The 18188-nt window shown below is 47.5% G+C and overlaps 1 protein-coding gene and 1 pseudogene across 2 annotated transcripts; both read left to right on the top strand.

The window, feature by feature from the left end:
- The first annotated feature begins 5910 nt into the window (after positions 1–5910).
- Positions 5911–14673, top strand: Cplane2 (ciliogenesis and planar polarity effector complex subunit 2). Of its 2 annotated transcripts, XM_021160864.3 has the most exons (6): positions 5911–5993; positions 6253–6402; positions 10578–10730; positions 11224–11348; positions 11663–11799; positions 12959–14673. In XM_021160864.3, the coding sequence occupies exons 2-6, from the start codon at positions 6291–6293 to the stop codon at positions 13206–13208; spliced, it is 777 nt and encodes a 258-aa protein (XP_021016523.1). In that variant the 5' UTR covers positions 5911–5993; positions 6253–6290; the 3' UTR covers positions 13209–14673. The 2 variants fall into 2 exon arrangements, with proteins under 2 accessions (XP_021016523.1, XP_029331697.1); XM_029475837.2 differs by lacking the exon at positions 10578–10730.
- On the top strand, positions 7162–8240 carry LOC110293092 (EEF1A lysine methyltransferase 2 pseudogene; annotated as a pseudogene).
- Positions 14674–18188: the final 3515 nt, after the last annotated feature.

The following is an 18188-nucleotide window of genomic DNA, read 5'->3' as shown; positions in this document are numbered from 1 at the left end:
TTCTACCCTGGTTGTTTTCCTCCTTTTCCAGCCTGTCTCAGCCTGTCCCACCTGTCCCACCCCCAGGCTAACCCTTACAAGCCCAACACAGCAAAGTCACCTCAGGGGCCCCACCTGCCTACATGCTGCAGGAGAGAGAATGAGGACTGCTGAAAACATGCTCTGCTGCCCACGAAAAGGGTGGAGCGGACCCGGGGATTCTTGAGTGTTTACTGACCCTCACCCCAACACAACAGGACACTGGTAACCCAAAAACGTACCCTGGGGAGCTTACAGCTTCCTCAGCTGTTTCTACACTCCAGTAGCAACAGAACAGCGGAACCACTCCATTCAAGCCCAGCTAGTGAACTACAAGTTCCCTGGGCTTCCATATAAAAGTGTGAGCGACCCCCAGACGGCAGAAACACTGTGAAGTTTCACCCCAACATAAATGATGGCCTCCCCAAAACTGCAGAGATGACGTCCACTCTTTAGTTAATCCTCCTATATATTCTACTTTCCGAGGTCACATGCAGTCGGTACAGTTGGGTGGGGGTGCAGGAGAGAGCGATGGCTGGGACCTCGGGAAGGTCTGTCATCCCTCCTCGCTGCTGTGAGGGACTGTCAGCAGGCCTCATCTTGAGGGGTCTCCTCTGTAGTCTCAGGTACTCTGATTAAGCTAGTAATGGCTGTTACACTTGGCAGACAGTATTCTACAACAATGTGACAGTCACAATTCCTCCTCACATGTGGCAGGGAAAGATCATTAAGCAGAATCCCTGTAGGAGGAGACAATCTGGTCTCTCAAGATGGGACCAGCATTGAAGGGCTCAGTGCAGAGTTCTCCCTGGAGCAGAACGTTGTGAGAGATGGCCTGTGAGTAGGTGATCTCTCCTTCCGTGAGCCCCTGGCATTGAAGTAAACCTCCTGCAACACTGAACATTAGCCCCAAGGCTGGGGGAGCAGGAGATTAAAACAAGAGAGGGGCCGGGCACTTGAGAGCCAGAGGCAGGCAGGCGGATCTCTGAGTTCAAGGACAGCCTAGCCTGGTTTACAAAGTTCCCGGACAGTCAGGGCTACATAAGGGAGACCCTGTCTCAAAAAATAGATAGATAGATAGATAGATAGATAGATAGATAGATAGATAGATAGATAGATAGATGGATGGATGGATGGATGGATGGATGGATGGATGGATGGATGGATGGATAAATGGATGAATAAATCAGGAAATAAAGATGAGGAAGAAGAAACTTGGCATGTTAATGCTGTCGAAAATGAGAAGTAGCTGGATCAGAGTTTACCTGAAATTATGGAGGTGAAGTGACTGATTCAGAGACCGACTGAATGAGGCAGGAGGTGGTGTGTGGTGATTTTGGCGGGGGGGGGGGGGAGGGGGGCTGGGCCTTCAGTTCCACCCAAGGTCCTGTGCACTCTGAAGCACACACTACCATTGGAACAAGTCCTGAAGATGATGAAAATGCTTGCCTGTATCTTTGGCGCATGCCTTTAATCCCAGCACTCAGGAGGCAGAAGCAGGTGGACCTCTGAGTTCAAGGCCAGCCTGGTCTACAGAGCAAGTTCTAGGACAGCCAGGACTACACAGAGAAACCTTGTCACAAAAAGGAAAGGAAAAGCAGGCTTGTTCCAATTAGTTCCCACCCTCTGCAAGAGATGGAACCTTGTACTTAAAAGGCAGGTGTCCTCACCAAGCGTCCCCCTAAACCCTGGCCTGCTTTAAAAAGAGAAAGCGGGGCTCCACCTGGGATGGTAGCAAGTGCCAGGAGAACCAGGGCAGGCGCCCTAGTATATCAAGTAGCCCTTGCCAATGTCCGTCTGCGTGAGAGCCAGTGATGGATCCCTCAAGAGCCTTGAGAAGGACAGGCTGGATCTGTAGAGTGAAATGAGATGAGCCCAGAAACCTGTGCCTGAACGGGGCATGGGGGTGGGGGCAGGGTGGTACTGGGGAGAAGACATCATCAAGGAATGTGGTGGGATGGCTGAGGCATGAAGCACTGCATGTTCAAGATGTGCAGCACAGGGAACAGACATGTAGGGAATAAAGTGCTTAGCCTCTTGGCCGAGTGGGGGAGTTTACTGCGCAGTACCCACCACTGCGCTCAACACATGCATTGTATCTGCTGCTTGGCAGGTGGCACCCTGTCCTATGGACTTTACACTTGAGCCTGGAGGTCAGGGACCTGGGCCAGATAAGACTATAAATAGCAAAGCAGAGAGGGGTGTGCCCATGGGGCGGTTGAGCTCTTCCAAAAAGATTTTCTTTCATTTTTAAAGAGAGACAGACAGACAGACAGAGAAATACTTATGGACGCCAAAAGGGGGGGTGATGTATTCCCCTGGAGCTGGAATTACACACATTTGGAAGCCACTAGATGTGGGTGCTGGGATCCAGCCCTCTGACAGACTGACAAAGCAGTAAACACTCTTGACTGCTAAGCCATCTCTCCAGCCCCTCTTATTTCATGTGTATCTGTGTATCTGTGTGTGTGTGCATCTTCATAGATAAGTGAAAAGATAGCGTGTGAGTTGGTTCTCTCCATCTATCATGTGGGTCTCAGGTATTTTGTCTCCCACTATGTGGGCCCCAAGGATCAAACTCAGGTCAGTATCAGTCTTGGCAGCGAGTGCTCTTACCTGCGGAGCCTAACTCCTAACACATAGCCTAACTGATCCCAGGAGGCCTTAGGAGAGACCCATCTCAGCTGAGAGCTGACTGTGGAGAAGCTGGTCAGAGAAGACCCTGTGGAAGGAGCATCAGGGACATAGGCCCTGCTTGCTCTGTCCGTAACCAGGGAGTCTCCACTCACCCATGACTGACAGTGCCCACCTCTCGCTAGACCACTCACATCCGATACCCACCGTCCGTTATGCCACCTTACCAGCCTCCTGCAGAGCCTCTTTCTCTGATACTCTTTCTCTGATTTCTCTGGTCAGGGCCTCCTCTTCCCCTCAGTCAGGGGAGTCGCTATCCATCCAGTCCTTGGAGGGCCATCATGATGTCAGCTCAGCCTTTGACTGAACTGGCTGCACTTTGAGTTTGGAGAGTGGCCCGAGGGAGTCTGGGGACACCTTGTGGGAAGCCAGTCAAGACTTGAAGACTTGTATGTTCACGAACACATCTTGAGCCAGAGGGGGGAGACCGAGTGTTACTCCTGAAGCTCTGAGGAGCCAGCAGGGGGTTCGAATTTGCTTTCCTATCCGCTCCACCTCAGGATGCTCAGGCAGGGCTGTACATTTCTTGCTTTCAGCCAGCCTCACCCAAGGCCAGGCCTCTGTGCCTGCCCACCTAGACCTCCCATCTACTCTAGGCTGGTGACATGTTCCTACCTTGAGGAATCCTGCTCCATGGCTATCTGGTGCCCTTGTCCAGAGGTGCTTGATAAATACATGTGGGGACAGCAAACTGAGAGGAGTAAATCAGAGGACGCCTGGGCGCGGGGGTGGCGGTGTGGGGGTGTGGCATGTCCCACCTGCTTTGCCTTAGTCTTAGAAAGAGAAACAACTTACCGAAGCTGGGGAGGGGGGAGTGAAAATTTAGAGGTTAAAGAATACAGGAGATTAGAACCCAGCATACCAGGAGATCCCACAAGTACCTTAAGCACACTTTAATCCTCAGTTCCTGTTGGTTGGCTGCCTGTCTCCAGCGGCAGTGTATATTTAACCAAGGTCTTAGGCCCTGCTGTGGACTGACTGGTGTCTCTACAAAACCCTAACTCGAATAGGACTGTATTTGGAGATGAATCCTTTAAGCAGGGAGTTAAGATTAAAGCAGATCATAATGGTGGGGGCCCTGGTCAAACTGGATAGTGCCTGTCTAAGGTATGGTGGCCAGTGTTCTTTAGCCCAGCACTCAGGAGGCAGAGGCAGGCAGATCTGTGAGTCCTAGGCCAGCCTGGTCTACGTAGCAAGTTCCAGACTAGCCAAGACTGCATAGTGAGACCCTGTGTATAATTTTGTGTGTGTGTGTGTGTGTGAAACAAAAACAAGAGAGGGTGTGTGTGAGCAGCAGACACCATTATGGTGGTACACACTTGTAATTCCAGCACCCAAGAGGCTGAGGCAAAAGGACCAGGAGTTCCCCAGGCCAATCTAGAGTACACAGTGAGAGTTTGTCTCCAAAAACAGGAAATAGCAGCAGAGGACCGAGCAGAGAAGAGGCCATGTTGTTGTTACACATGGAGAAGGCAGTGGCAGAAACCAACCCTGCAGTGAGATTGGTTATTCAGCCTCCAGATGCACAGAAACACTTGTCGGTTGTTTGAGCCCCCAGTCTATGCAGTGCTATCAGAGCATTACAGTGCAAGCATTAAATGTGCAGATTCATTTAGAGATTTCCAAGATTCAAACCAGACCTGGGTATGGAGGCTGGGTATGAAGTCTAGAAGCCCAAAGACGACTCAGATCTAAATGTTTCTGCTCTGTGACTGGAAGATCCCTGTCACTACAGAAAGGACCTCATCTCAGGAGCATGCGCAGTGGGTTCCATCCAGCCACAGACTCCAGTAGAAATGGTTTCCTCTTGCACAGCCTTGCTGCCTAGTAAGGCAGGGACTGAAGCACTCTCTCTTGCACCCTCCTCCCTTCCCCACCTCCTGTGGGTCTGTGACCTCCTTGCTGCTATTGGCTTCACTAGCACCTCCTAGGTGCCGAGGGTGAAGTCTTGAAAACCCAGAACCCAATCTGGCCGGATAGATAACATGTTTTTAGAGTCAGGTAACCCAGGCTTCTGAGTCTGTTTTTCCACTGACAAGGTGTGTTCCTGCTACCTCTTCTGGAGTAGCAAAGACATGAAGCTGTTCATATAGAGATGAATGTCCACAGACTCCAGGGCAAGCGGCCCTCACGAAGCCTACTTAACTCATTCCTTGCAAAGCAGTGGCTGGCCCTCCTTGAAGACGCTGCTCGAGATGCTGGTGAAGATGACAGACATCACTCAGAGTGTCTCAAACACCCGCTCATCTTGTGCAGCTCACAGGCATTTCCTGAGCTGCCATCTTTGGGGTTGCTCACAGGTCTGGGCTGGAACATCAAGTCCGAGGGCAGGACTTCTGGCTCACCCTTGCTTCCCAGCACCAACCAGATGCTGGGCACACAGTTGGGGCTTGGTCATTGTTGAACGACAGGAATGAATAAATCAATTAGTAAACAAATGGCTCTTTATTCAGACCTCTTACAAAAAGTCCCTTGACGCCTCAATCCAGAGGTATTTGACTCTGGACCTGCTGGGCAGGGTTGATGGAGCTGTGATGTTAATAACAGGAGCATAAGAACTAAACCTGCTGAGCTTTGCTGCCCAGCACGGTTGTAAAGAACCCTGTGAAGGTAAATAAATAAATAAACAAATGGCCAGACATGGTAGCACATGCCTTTAATCCCAGCACTACAAGAGGCAGAGACAGGGGAGTTTCTGTGAATTCAAGGATAGCCTGATCTACAGAGAGTGTTTAAGGACAGTAAAGGCTACTATACAGAGAAACCCTGTCTCAAGGAGGAGGAGGAAGAGGAGGAGAAGGAACTGGAGGAGGAGGAGGAGGAGAGGGATAGGAAAGGAGAGGAGGAGGAGGAAGAGGAGGAGGTGGAGGACGAGGAGGAGGAAGTGGAGGAGGAGGAGGAAGAGGAGGAGAGAAAGGGAAAGAAAAAAAAGAAAGGAAATAATGTCCATTTTGTAGAAAAGGAAACTTAAGAGGCTCAGAAAACTGATGAAGCCTCCTTTCTGCGGGAGATGATCATGTTTGATAGGAAAATATGAGCTCACGTTGGTAAAGCTGAATAAGAAAGATCCTGCTTAGGGAAGGAGCTGCAGACCTTGCAAAACCCCAAGACCCACCGGAATTCAGGAGCCCCGCCTTCGCCTGCGTCGCCATGGCAACATTTCTGCGCATGCGCTTCGTAGACAGCGTCTTGACCTGGTGGAAGCAGGCTCTGCTGGCAGGACAGAAACGAAGAGCGGGCTTTTAAAAGGATCGTCACTCTGCTGGCGGGGGACTGTGAAGGTTGGTGGTCCCGGGAGTCGGAATTGAGGGAGTAGAGGCGAAGCGGGGCTCGGAAGGAGATATGGCAGAGGGGGCTTGTGGAAATACCTTCCCAGGACAAGGATGGGTTAGTTCCCCAGAGAGCAATGTAGAAGAATGGGGCTATAGAAATGCACCTTCGGGATGGGGATCCAGGTTCCAAAGGAAAGCCAGAGAGAGATTAAGGACCTCGGAGTCGCCTTGGGATAATGGTTGGCCCTCTCTCCACTCCTACTCCCAGTATTCGGACACATCCTTACCTTACTGGCGTACTCAAGCATGGCCAAACCTCCCATGCACGGTTCGGTGATTGTCCCAGACTGGCATGAGACGGTCGAGGGTAAGGAGTACTTAGCCTGCATCCTGCGCAAGAATCGCCGGCGGGAATTTGGTAAGCGCCACCCCACCCCCGTCCCCCAGGCCTCACCACGTGCCACTAGTACACTCTTGACACTCCCAGGGGCGGCAGGAACAGATCTGCAGCACTTCTGACCATCGAGGTCTCCTGGGTGCCTCCTCTAGCCTCTAGTCTCAGGCCCCCTTCCCCAAATCTCCTTAAAGCTAATTCCACCAACAGAGCCAGGAACCTGGAAACAGCCCATGCCTGCCAACAGCAACTGTCACCAGAGATGCTGTTGACTGAGCCCTCCCTTGGGGTCATGCCCTCTGCTGGGCACTTTGCACAGCAACTTTGCAACCTTGTTTCAGACAGCGTTTCACTATGTTGCCAGTATTCATTGTTGTGTATCCTATCCGGTACTGGTTATGTAGACCAGGCTGACCTCAAACTCACAGAGATCCACCTGGCCTCTATCTTCTAAGTGCTGGGATCAAAGTCATGTATCACCACACCACATCCTGCCTATTCAACTTTCTATTTATTTATTTATTTTATGTATATAAGGGCTCTGTCTGCATGAATGCCTGCAGACCAGAAGAGGAAATGGTTGTGAGAGGCCATCCATGTAGATGCTGGGAATTGAACTCTGGAAGAGCAGCCTGTGCTGAGCCATCTCTCCAGCTCCTGCTGTGCAGTCTTTTGTTTTTTGTTTTTTTTAATTATTTATTTATTATATATAAGTACACTGTAGCTGTCTTCAGACACTCCAGAAGAGGGCATCAGATTTCATTACAGATGGTTGTGAGCCACCATGTGGTTGCTGGGATTTGAACTCAGGACCTTTGGAAGAGCAGTCAGCACTCTTAACCGCTGAGCCATCTCACCAGCCCCCTGTTTTAAGAACTCATAGGCTCAAGTCGCGTCTCTATGGCGGCCTCGACAGGTCACTAGGCGCAGAGCGATATGAACGCGGATGCTGAGGGCCACAGCGGTGCTGTGGTCCCCGCGCAATCTCCAGAGGGCAGTTCCGCGGCGGATGACTTCGTCCCGTCCGCTCTGGGGACACGAGAGCATTGGGATGCTGTTTATGAGAGAGAACTGAGAACATTCCAAGAATATGGGGATACAGGAGAAATCTGGTGAAACATGGCTTCTCTAATATAACTGGGATTGATTATTCTCCTTCTGCAATTAAGCTTTCTGCAAGTATTTTAGAGAAAGAAGGGCTATCTAACATTAACTTGAAGGTAGAAGACTTTTTGAGTCCCTCTACAAAGCTATCTGGATTTCATGTTTGTGTTGACAAAGGGACTTACGATGCCATAAGTCTTAATCCTGACAATGCAGTTGAGAAGAGGAAGCAATATGTGATGTCTCTCTCCAGGGTGTTGGAAGTAAAGGGCTTTTCCCTAATAACCTCGTGTAATTGGACCAAGGCAGAGTTGCTAGACGCATTCAGCGAAGGATTTGAACTTTTTGAAGAGCTGCCAACACCCAAGTTCAGCTTTGGAGGTAGATCTGGAAACACTGTAGCAGCTTTGGTTTTTCAAAAAAGGGAGACTTCCTTGGACAAAATCAGTTAGCTTTCTAGAAGAAACTGCAAAGTAAAACTGATACAGAAGAAGGAAATGCAAATAGTACTTAGTAAGTACCTAGGCTTAGTAAGTGCAAATAGTACTTAGTAAGTACCCAGGCTACACAGACTGAATAGGAATAATGGGTTGATGGGAAGCCACAAGCATGGGAATCAGTATTTAGATATCAACTAAGAATAATTTAAGATTTTCTCTTGTATTTGAAATATAAATATTTTTATTGTGATTTATGACAGTTTTCTGTAGCTGTTAATCAGTTGAGAACTTCAAAACAGTAAATGAATTTATAGAAAGAAAAAAAAAAAAAAAAGAACTCATAAAGATGCCAATGAGTTGGTTTGGGGGTTTATTTGTAGTAGCTGTAAATACTTTTGCTTATATTTCTCTATTAAAGAAGAAATTGTAATATATATATTTTTTTAATTAATTAATTAATTTTTTTCGAAACAGGGTTTTTCTGTATAGCCCTGGCTGTCCTGGAACTCACTCAGTAGACCAGACTGACCTGGAACTCAGAAATCCACCTGCCTCTGCCTCCCAAGTGCTGGGATTAAAGGCGTGCACCACCACTGCCTGGCCTAAGATATATTTTTATGTATAAGAAATCCAGATTGAATAGTAACAGTATTGGGGTTGGACAGATGGCTCAGTGGTTAAGAGCACTGACTGCTCTTCCAGAGGTCCTGAGTTCAATTCCCAGCATCCTCATGGTGGCTCACAACCATCTGTAATGAGATCTAGTCCTCTCTTCTGGTGTGCAAGCATACATGCAGGGAGAACACTGTATATATAATAGATAAATCTTCAAAAAAAAATTTCGCCGGGCGTGGTGGCGCACGCTTTTAATCCCAGCACTCGGGAGGCAGAGGCAGGCGGATTTCTGAGTTCGAGGCCAGCCTGGTCTACAAAGTGAGTGCCAGGACAGCCAGGGCTACACAGAGAAACCCTGTCTCGAAAAACCAAAAAAAAAAAAAAAAAAAAAATTTCACACCAGAAAGTGGTGGCACATGTCGTTAATACCAACACTTGGGAGGCAGAGGCAGGTGAATGTATGAGTTCTGAATTTGAGGCTAGCCTGTTTTACAGAGTGAGTTCCAAGACAGCTAAGAAACCCTGTCTTTAAAAAAAAAAAAATCAAACTTAAAGGGGGGCTGGGAGCTGGAAAAGCTGGAGAGATAGCTCTGTATTTAAGAGTACTAGCTGCCTTTCCAGAGGGCCTAGGTTGAATTCCGAGCATCCACATGGCAGATACAACTGCCTGTCTCTCCAGACCCAGGGAATCAACCCCTCTGTCTGGCCTCTGCTGGCACGGGGCATGCATTATGCATTTACCAATGCAGGCACTCATCAAAATAGATGCATAAGTCTTTAAACAAAAACAACAACAAGCCGGGTGGTGGTGGCGAACGCCTTTAATCCCAGCACTTGGGAGACAGAGGCAGGCAGATTTCTGAGTTCGGGGCCAGCCTGGTCTACAAAGTGAGTTCCAGGACAGTGAGGGCTATACAGAGAAACCCTGTCTCCAAAAACAAAAACAAAACAAAGACAACAACAACAACAAAAAGCTTTGTGTTTGGGGGACAGTGAGATAGATGGCTCAGCCAGTGAAGTGCTTGCTGCAAAAGGTTGGCAGCCTGGGGTCCCCAGAAGCCATGATAAGGGAGAAAGCCAACTCTACAACTTCACATGTCTAATGTGACATGCACACACACCCGTACCATAATATACATGATAATAAATAAATGCTTAATAAAAACCTCACATTGGTTATGTCTTGCGAAGTTTTGGGCTAATCATGGGCAGTGACCATGATTTGTAAATAACTTACGTTTTTTTGTTTGTTTGGGGGGGGTTGTTTTGTTTTTTGAGACAGGGTTTCTCTGTGTAGCCCTGGCTGTCCTGGAACTCACTCTGTAGACCAGGCTGGCCTTGAACTCAGAAATCTGCCTGCCTCTGCCTAATAACTCACTTTTTAAAAAAAGCATGAGGGCAGGAATGTGGCCTGGGACTGTGAGATCTGATGCCCTCTTGTGTGTCTCAAGATAGTGATAGTGTACTTACATATAATAAATAAATAAATCTTTAAATCTTTAGGCCAGAGTGAGCAGGGCCAGAGAGAGAAAAAAAAAGTGTCTAAAGACAGCTACAGTGTATTTACATATAAATAATAAATAAATCTTTAAAAAAGATGTATTTATTCTATATATCAGTGTTCTATCTGCATGTACACCTACATGCGCAGAAGAGGGCATCAGATCCCATTACAGATGGTTGTGAGCCACCATGTGGTTCCTGGGACTTGAACTCGGGACCTCTGGAAGAGCTACTGGTGCTCTTAACTGCTGAGCCACCTCTCCAGCCCCAACACCCAGAGTTTTATCTGTGTTAGCAACAAAACGTGACCAGAGGAGTGTGTCATCCTTGTCCCCAACCAAGCTCCAGAGCAGTTGACAATGACGAGCAGATCAGCTGTGAGATCCTAGAACAGCTCTGTGTATCCGGGGCCTCCCTGGGAGCAGGGTTGCATGCTGAACCAAGCTGTCTAGTTAGCTTTCCAGATAGGGTGTCTCTCTCAGGATCTGAGCAAGTGCAGAACTGACTCCCAACTCCCTGACTCCCTCCTTGCCACAGGGTTGCTTGAACGCCCGGTGCTGCCCCCTTCCGTGGTCATTGATACCGCCAGCTATAAGATCTTTGTGTCCGGGAAGAGTGGTGTGGGCAAGACAGCTCTGGTGGCAAAGCTAGCCGGCCTGGAAGGGCCTATAGTACACCATGAGACCACCGGTGAGTGAGTTTAACCGTCAGCCTTGCCTTGGTGGCCTTCCACGGGATGGGGACAAGAACCTCGCCCCGACTATATTAGTGGGGGTTTATACATAATCATGCCATTTCCTCGAGAGGTCGGGTTGTTTGGGTTGGTACTAGAGACAGTGGTGGCCACATGCCTCATGTCTAGTTGGTATTAAGGTAGATGTTCAAGACTTCCCCATGCCACAGTTAAATTTCTGCTACATCATATGTCCCAGGACTTTTGAAGTCTCCCTATACAAGCAGTGAGACTTCTTTCTGCTGACGAGGGCCAACTCTGCCTGGTCTACCAAGGTCTACTGCAGAGCAAGACTGTTTACGTCCTGAGTCTGAGGAGTCTCTCAGATCAAGGGCGAGCCTTCCTGTCACAGTGGTGACCCACAGGGTGGAGATGTATGTCTTCTTCTTACCCCTTCCCATCCCCCACCCCCAATCCCACTTCTGAATGGCGGATCCCAATTCTCCTCAGGCATTCAGACCACTGTGGTGTTTTGGCCAGCCAAGCTGAAGGCCAGCGACCGTGTTGTCATGTTCCGTTTTGAATTCTGGGACTGTGGGGAGTCCGCCCTCAAGAAGTTTGATCACATGCTGCCGGTGAGCTGGGCAAGTGGGCCTCGGTGGGTCTCTGGGTGGAGGTTGTTGTTAGAGACCCACCCACCCTGTCTGCAGGAGCCTGACTTGAACACTAGTTAGCTGAGAACTGTGTGCTGGGCTGGCTGCAGGGCTCCGACTGACACTGGGTATTGCGTTCCAGCCACTCTCTGCTCTGGGCCTCAGTTTCCCAGTCTGCGATAGGAGGGGTTGCTGCTGACTCTTCTTGGAGCCCTGAAGCTAGTCGGAGGGTTCTAGTCCTGTGTGGCTACGTGGCCACGTGACAGTGTTCCACCAGCCAGCCTCTCTGTCCTTAGGCTTGTAAAGAGAATGCCGATGCCTTCCTCTTCCTCTTTTCTTTCACCGATCGGGCCTCCTTCGAAGACCTTCCTGGACAGTTGACACGTGTAGCTGGTGAAGCTCCTGGGGTCGTCAAGATAGTTATCGGGTCCAAGTATCCTTTGAGTGGCCCCTATTGTAGGGCAGCGGGCATTGGGGAATAAAGAAAGTGAGCGAAAACCCACATCCTACCAGAGTTCCAGTGCTCTGGGCGGGCAGACTCCGGAGGACTGCTGCACATTTTCCACTCGGCCCCAGGAGGGTGTTTGGCTGTGGGAAGCTACTGAACCCAGCCCACCGGGGTGTGGACAAGGGGCAGTCTGAGGGCTCTGGGCCTCACGGAGGCCAGAGATGACAGGTTATCAGTCTCAGGCATCCCAGATGTCACTGGACACCACGGAGGAGCTGAGAACAAAATGGGGGTCCCAGGGGCAGCTCGGTCATCCTCAGGGCTGAAGAGAGGAGATGGCAGGGAGAGGAGGGGCGCTGGGTGGTTCCCAGGCGGGCAAGAGTCTTTGGCTGGAGCGCAGGAAGGCCTTCCAGCCGGAGGTTAGACTCAGTGGTTCATTAGGGGAAAGCCTTTCCCATCATTCAAGCACGGCAGGCCTTGGTGAGCAGAGATAGTCTATGGTTTTAGAGCTTTATTATAGAAAGCAGGGGGAAAGAGAGAAGGTAGAAAGAGGGAGAGAGGCCGGCCATGGCCACGTGGAGAGAGGGGGGAAGGAAGAGAGAGAGAAGGAGGGCTAGAGAAGAGAGTAAGAAAGGCAGAGCTTAAAGAGAGCGAGGAGGGGCCACGCAGCCCCTCTGATAGTGGGCTGGGCTATCTTGCTGTTACCAGTTAACTGTGGGGAGGAGCATATCTGGCTATAGTCAGGTAATTTTGGTTGGAGTCTAGCCTGAATGTCAGAAGTTGTCATGGGACATGTCTGCGTTACTTATAGTCACAGAATTATGGAGTCGGGGGCTCTGTGGTGTCCGGCACCTGTCTCTGGGAATGTGGCTCACTGTTCCGTCTCTTGTAGAGTTTCCTACTGGGTTTCTACTCGGTCTCCGGAGCAAGCCTCATTCAACCAAAACAGGCTGCCTTTCACAGCCCCAGCCCCTATGATGCTCTCCTGGTAAAGTACCCGTCCTCCTGTGAGGTCTGACCTATATGTTTCCATTCAAGGGTGTCTAGGATCTGCCCTAGACCCGGAGTATAGCCTCTCAAGAGGAGGCCAAGGCTGGGTCGGATGGGGCGGTGAGCAGAGCTAGGCACCTTAACCCTCCCGCAGGTTTGACCAGTACATGCACACAGATGTGCCAGAGCGAGACCTCACAGCCTTCCGGCAGGCCTGGGAACTGCCCTTGTTCCGGGTGAAGAGTGTGCCAGGGCGGCGGCTGGCCGACGGACGAACACTGGATGGCAGGGCTGGGCTAGCTGACACAGCCCATGTGCTCAATGGCCTTGCAGAACAGTTGTGGCACCAGGACCAGGTGGCAGCCGGCCTGCTCCCCAGCTCCCCAGAGAGTGCTCCCGGCTGAACGGTGACAACATCCTGGGTAGAGGCTGGTACTGGTGATCCCTACTTCTATCCTGAGGGCTGGCTGAGGAGGGCTCTCACATGGCAGTAAGATAGGGCACGAGGCTCCAGAGTTAAAAGGAGCGCGCCCCCGCCTCCCCTGCCCTTCCCCCTTCTGCAGTACCTACAGAATGGTGGCGGGGGTGGGTACTCAGACGGACCCTGTTATAACTTTAATTTTTTTCAACTCCTATTTTAAATGATGGTTCTTAAATATTTTAACCTCCCTTGTAGTCCACCACCCACCAGTGGTAGTGGAAAAGAAAGGACACAAGGGTTGGGGGAAGCCGACCTGTTTAGAAAGGTTCTTTGGAGCAACTCCTGTCTGTGTGGTCTGGAACTCAGCAGTTCAGTTCACAGGTCAGCAGGCAGCGGCAGCTTGGTCCACTCGCAAACACTTCATGGCTACACCAGCTGTCTGGTTCAGCAGAATCAGGATAGCAAAGAGGAGTCAGCAGCGGGGTGGCACTACCTAGCAGAGACAGCCAGGTCTCAGCCTCGGCTCGAGTGAGCAGGAGGGATCCAGGGGGACACCAGGAGAAGTTCTTGGCTGTGCCTCTCTCTGGGAAGCAAAGATCAGTGAAGACTTGAGACTGAAACGTTGCACAGCTAGCTGTACCAGCAAGCCAAGCTCTGCCTTCATCACTCCACGGAGTCCTGTTTATACCCTCCAAACATCACGTGTCCTCCACGCGTCTTGCCTCAGCTCGTGCATCCAATCAGCCTGAGTGTGAGGAGGCAGCAAGAAACTGCAGCACACCCCCAGACGCTTTTTGGTCATGTTTCTCTCTATGGAGTCCTGACAGAGCTCAACTACGCAATGTAAGGCGGACCAATGCATGCGTGTTGGTAGCAATGGATCCTTCACGTGTCCTTTTACATGTTTCCTTTAACAGAACATCCCGTCTCCTGTGTCTGCTTCATCTAAATGTTCCTTCAGAGCCTGCCTTAGTCTTTCACCTGTGTCTGCTTCAGGAAAACACCCCTACATATGCTTGCCCCAGCAAAACACCTAACACAACTGACTCTCCAAAGAACCCTTAAGTTTCCACTTCATATCCTCCTTTCTGTTTAAGAATTGTCCTTTTCTTAACATTAGCAATCTATACAGAATAGAAATAATTATAAGAACCATCACATTTTCAATAAATGGCTTATGTACAATATAGTCAAACAATAGTCTTAAAAAGAAACCTTAAGGGGCTGGTGAGATGGCTCAGTGGGTAAGAGCACCCGGCTGCTCTTCTGAAGGTCCAGAGTTCAAATCCCAGCAACCACATGGTGGCTCACAACCACCCGTAATGAGATCTGATGCCCTCTTCTGTCTGGTGTGTCTGAAGACAGCTACAGTGTGCTTACATATAATAAATAAATAAATCTTTAAAAAAAAAAGAAACCTTAAATTTCTATCAATATTCAATGAATAAAAAAACCCTAATATCTATCAATATAGAATAATTAAAGAAAATACTTAAATTTCCTTTTTTTTTTTTTTTTTTTTTTGGTTTTTCGAGACAGGGTTTCTCTATAGCCCTGGCTGTCCTGGAACTCACTTTGTAGACCAGGCAGGCATCGAACTCAGAAATCCACCTGCCTCTGCCTCCCGAGTGCTGGGATTAAAGGCATGCATCACCACGCCAGGCTAAATTTCCTTTTTTTAAAGATTTATTTATTTTTTATTTATATGAGTACACTGTAGCTGTCTTCAGACACACCAGAAGAGGGCATCGGATCCCATTACACAGATGGTTGTGAGCCACCATGTGGTTGCTGGGAATTGAACTCAGGACCTCTGCAAGAGCCGTCAGTGCTCTTAACTGCTGAGCCGTCTCTCCAGCCCTTAAATTTCTATCAATATACAATAATTAAAAAAAAAATTCTATCAGTATACAATAATTATACAAAAAACCTTATAATCTATTAGTATAGAATAATTAAACAAAAATCTTATATCTCTATCAATATAGCATAAAATAATTAAAGAAAAACATTAAATTGAAACAATAAAACCTTAAATTTTTATCAATAAACAATAATTAAGCAAAACAACCTAAAACCCTAGATGATAACAACTATAACACATCAAGCGACCAAAACTGCCCACCCCTACTTAAGGGATTGGGACAATTATATATATATATGTATATGTATGTATATATATAAATATATATATTTGTTTCCTGATGAATTGGCGTGAAGAGTTCTTGTTTTGGGCACCAGGGAAAAAGGTTAGCCAGAGTAAAGCTAGCTGTAGCATTTGTTGCCCATCTCTGTATTGTTTGTTGTTTCGGCCCTAAGAGGGAAAATGGTTAGTCTGAGAAAAGCTAGCTATAGCATTTATTGCCCGGTCTCTGGGTTTATCCAGTCTCTGCCTTGTCTGTCCAGTCTATGTATTGTCCATCTCTTTGGGATCAATCACTTGGGCCAGCCCTTTTGAAGTTGATTTGCATGCATTTTTTTTTTTTTTAAAACAAATCAGTAACTGAGACAGTCTGTGACTTTTTTGGGCTATTTGCTTTGTGAAGACATCCATGTCTCAGGTGATAAGAGGTTTCCCTTGGTCAGATCTGATTTTTTGTAAGTTTTGTTGGTATCCATATTTTTTCATGCCCTGTAGATATATAAGCATAACCACACCCCCATCTGAATACTATTGCAGGTTTCCATTCTAATGTCAACATATCCGTATACTATATTGGTTGACCTAGTTCCTCAATTTTTTTCCATAACCCAGTGTCTCTGAGCCGCTGTTGTTCCTTCTTGACCAACATTAAGAAAATTGAGAGTGCCAGGCAGTGGTGGCACACGCCTTTAATCCCAGCACATGGGAGGCAGAGGCAGGTGGATTTCTGAGTTTAAGGCCAGCCTGGTCTACAGAGTGAGTTCCAGGACAGCCAGGGCTACACAGAGAAACCCTGTCTCAAAAAAACAAACAAACAAAAAAGAAAAAAAAAAAAGAAAAAGAAAATTGAGAGTTAGCAATGCATTATTTAGCCTGTCTCTGGGGTTTTTTACCCTCCCTTTTTGTCCAATAAGCATCTCTTTTAAGATACGATTGGCTCTTTTTATAATTGCTTGTCCTGTGGGATTGTGTGGTACACCAGTAATATGCTTTAGATTATAATATGCAAAGAATTGCTCCATCTTATCGGATACATATGTGGGGGCATTGTCAGTTTTAATTTGTGCAGGTATCCCCATAATTGCCATTATTTCCAATGAATGTGTAGTGTAATGAGACAATCAGGCTTCTCCGAACTTAAAGCAGCTGCCCATTGAAACCCTGAGAATGTGTCAGTGGTGTGGTATATCTACTTTTGTTTCCCAAATTCTGCAAAACAGAGAACACCCCACTGCCAGATGTCATTCCTTTTGTACCCTTAGGGTTACTACCAGGAGGTAACAGAGTTTGGCGGTATAGAGAACACGTAGGACAATTTTTTTTTTTTTATTATTTCTTTGGCTTGTTGCCAAGTGATGGCCATTTTTTTTTCTTTAAACCTTTCCCACTAACATGATATTTCTCATGAAGTTTGGAGGCTTATAACACATTTCCTATTAGTAATTGGTCATTTTCCTCATTGCCTCGAGCTGATGGACCTGGCAAACCTGTCTGAGACGGAAGATGAGAAATAGGTAATGGATAATTTCCACTTCTCATGGCCTGTTGCAATTGTATACATGATGAGGTTAATTCTGAGTTATCAGATACAAATCCAGCAGTCTCTGTATGCAAAACAACTCTTTCTGCATATAAAGAATCAGTATGTATGTTAAGAGGTCCAGGATAATCTAATCATACCATAAGTCTAGCATACAGTTCTGACTTTTGAACCCCTGTATATGGCCTTTTGATCACCTTCCTTATTTTTCCTGATTTATAACCTGCCATCCACACCTTGTTTGCATCAATATAAAATGCTGGTGTGTCTGGAACTGGTGTTCTCTTTACAATACATGGGAGAATCCAAGTAGTTCTTTTTATAAACCATATACATTTGATGTTTGTTATTAATTTTGCCCAATAAGTTATTACAAGCTCTTTGCCAATCTTCATTGATCACCCATCATGACATGATCTCAGCATCTGTGAGAGGTACAATTTCAGCCAGACCTGTTCCTGACAGCTGACATAGTCTGAGTCTACCTTTTTATAATTAGTTCAGAAATCTTTTCTATGTGTCTTCAATTTTTAACTCTGTTTATGAGCTAAGAAAATCCATTCTCTAGCACCATCTTCCCTTTACACAGTGAGCCCAGTAGGAGAATGAGTTGAAAGTAAAATGGCCAGCATACACTCAAGTTTAGGATCAATTTGATCCAGATACACCTCTTGCAGTCTTTATTCTACGAGAGTTAATACTTTTTCTGCTTCAGCTGTTAGACGTCTTGAACTGTTTAAATTGGAGTCTCCTTGTAATGTTTGAAACAAATTACTTAACTCATATGTACTTAATCCAATTGTAGGCCTCGGCCAGTTAATATCTCCCAATAAGGGGCTGGTGAGATGGCTCAGCAGGTAAAAGCACTGACTGCTCTTCTGAAGGCCCTGAGTTCAAATCCCAGCCACCACATGGTGGCTCACAACCATCTGTAAGATCTCACTCCGTCCGTATTCTGGAGTGTCTATTCTGGAATGTCTGAAGACAGCTACAGTGTAATTTACATATAATTAATAAATAGATCTTTTTTAAAAAATCTCCCGGGCTGGTGAGATGGCTCAGTGGTTAAGAGCGCTGACTGTTCTTCCGAAGGTCCGGAGTTCAAATCCCAGCAACCACATGGTGGCTCACAACCATCCGTAATGAAATCTGACGCCCTCTTCTGGAGTGTCTGAAGACAGCTACAGTGTACTTACATATAATAAATAAATAAATCTTTTTTAAAAAATCTCCCAATAATTTTTGAAAATTGTTAAGTTTGCAATTGGTCCCTACGGGCA

This window comes from Mus caroli, unplaced genomic scaffold (assembly GCF_978045245.1).
Source record: "Mus caroli unplaced genomic scaffold, Mus_caroli_1 scaffold_6, whole genome shotgun sequence".
NCBI lineage: Eukaryota > Metazoa > Chordata > Mammalia > Rodentia > Muridae > Mus > Mus caroli.
The sequence above is the reverse complement of the archived record's forward strand: the minus strand, read 5'-3'. Positions and strand labels throughout refer to the sequence as shown.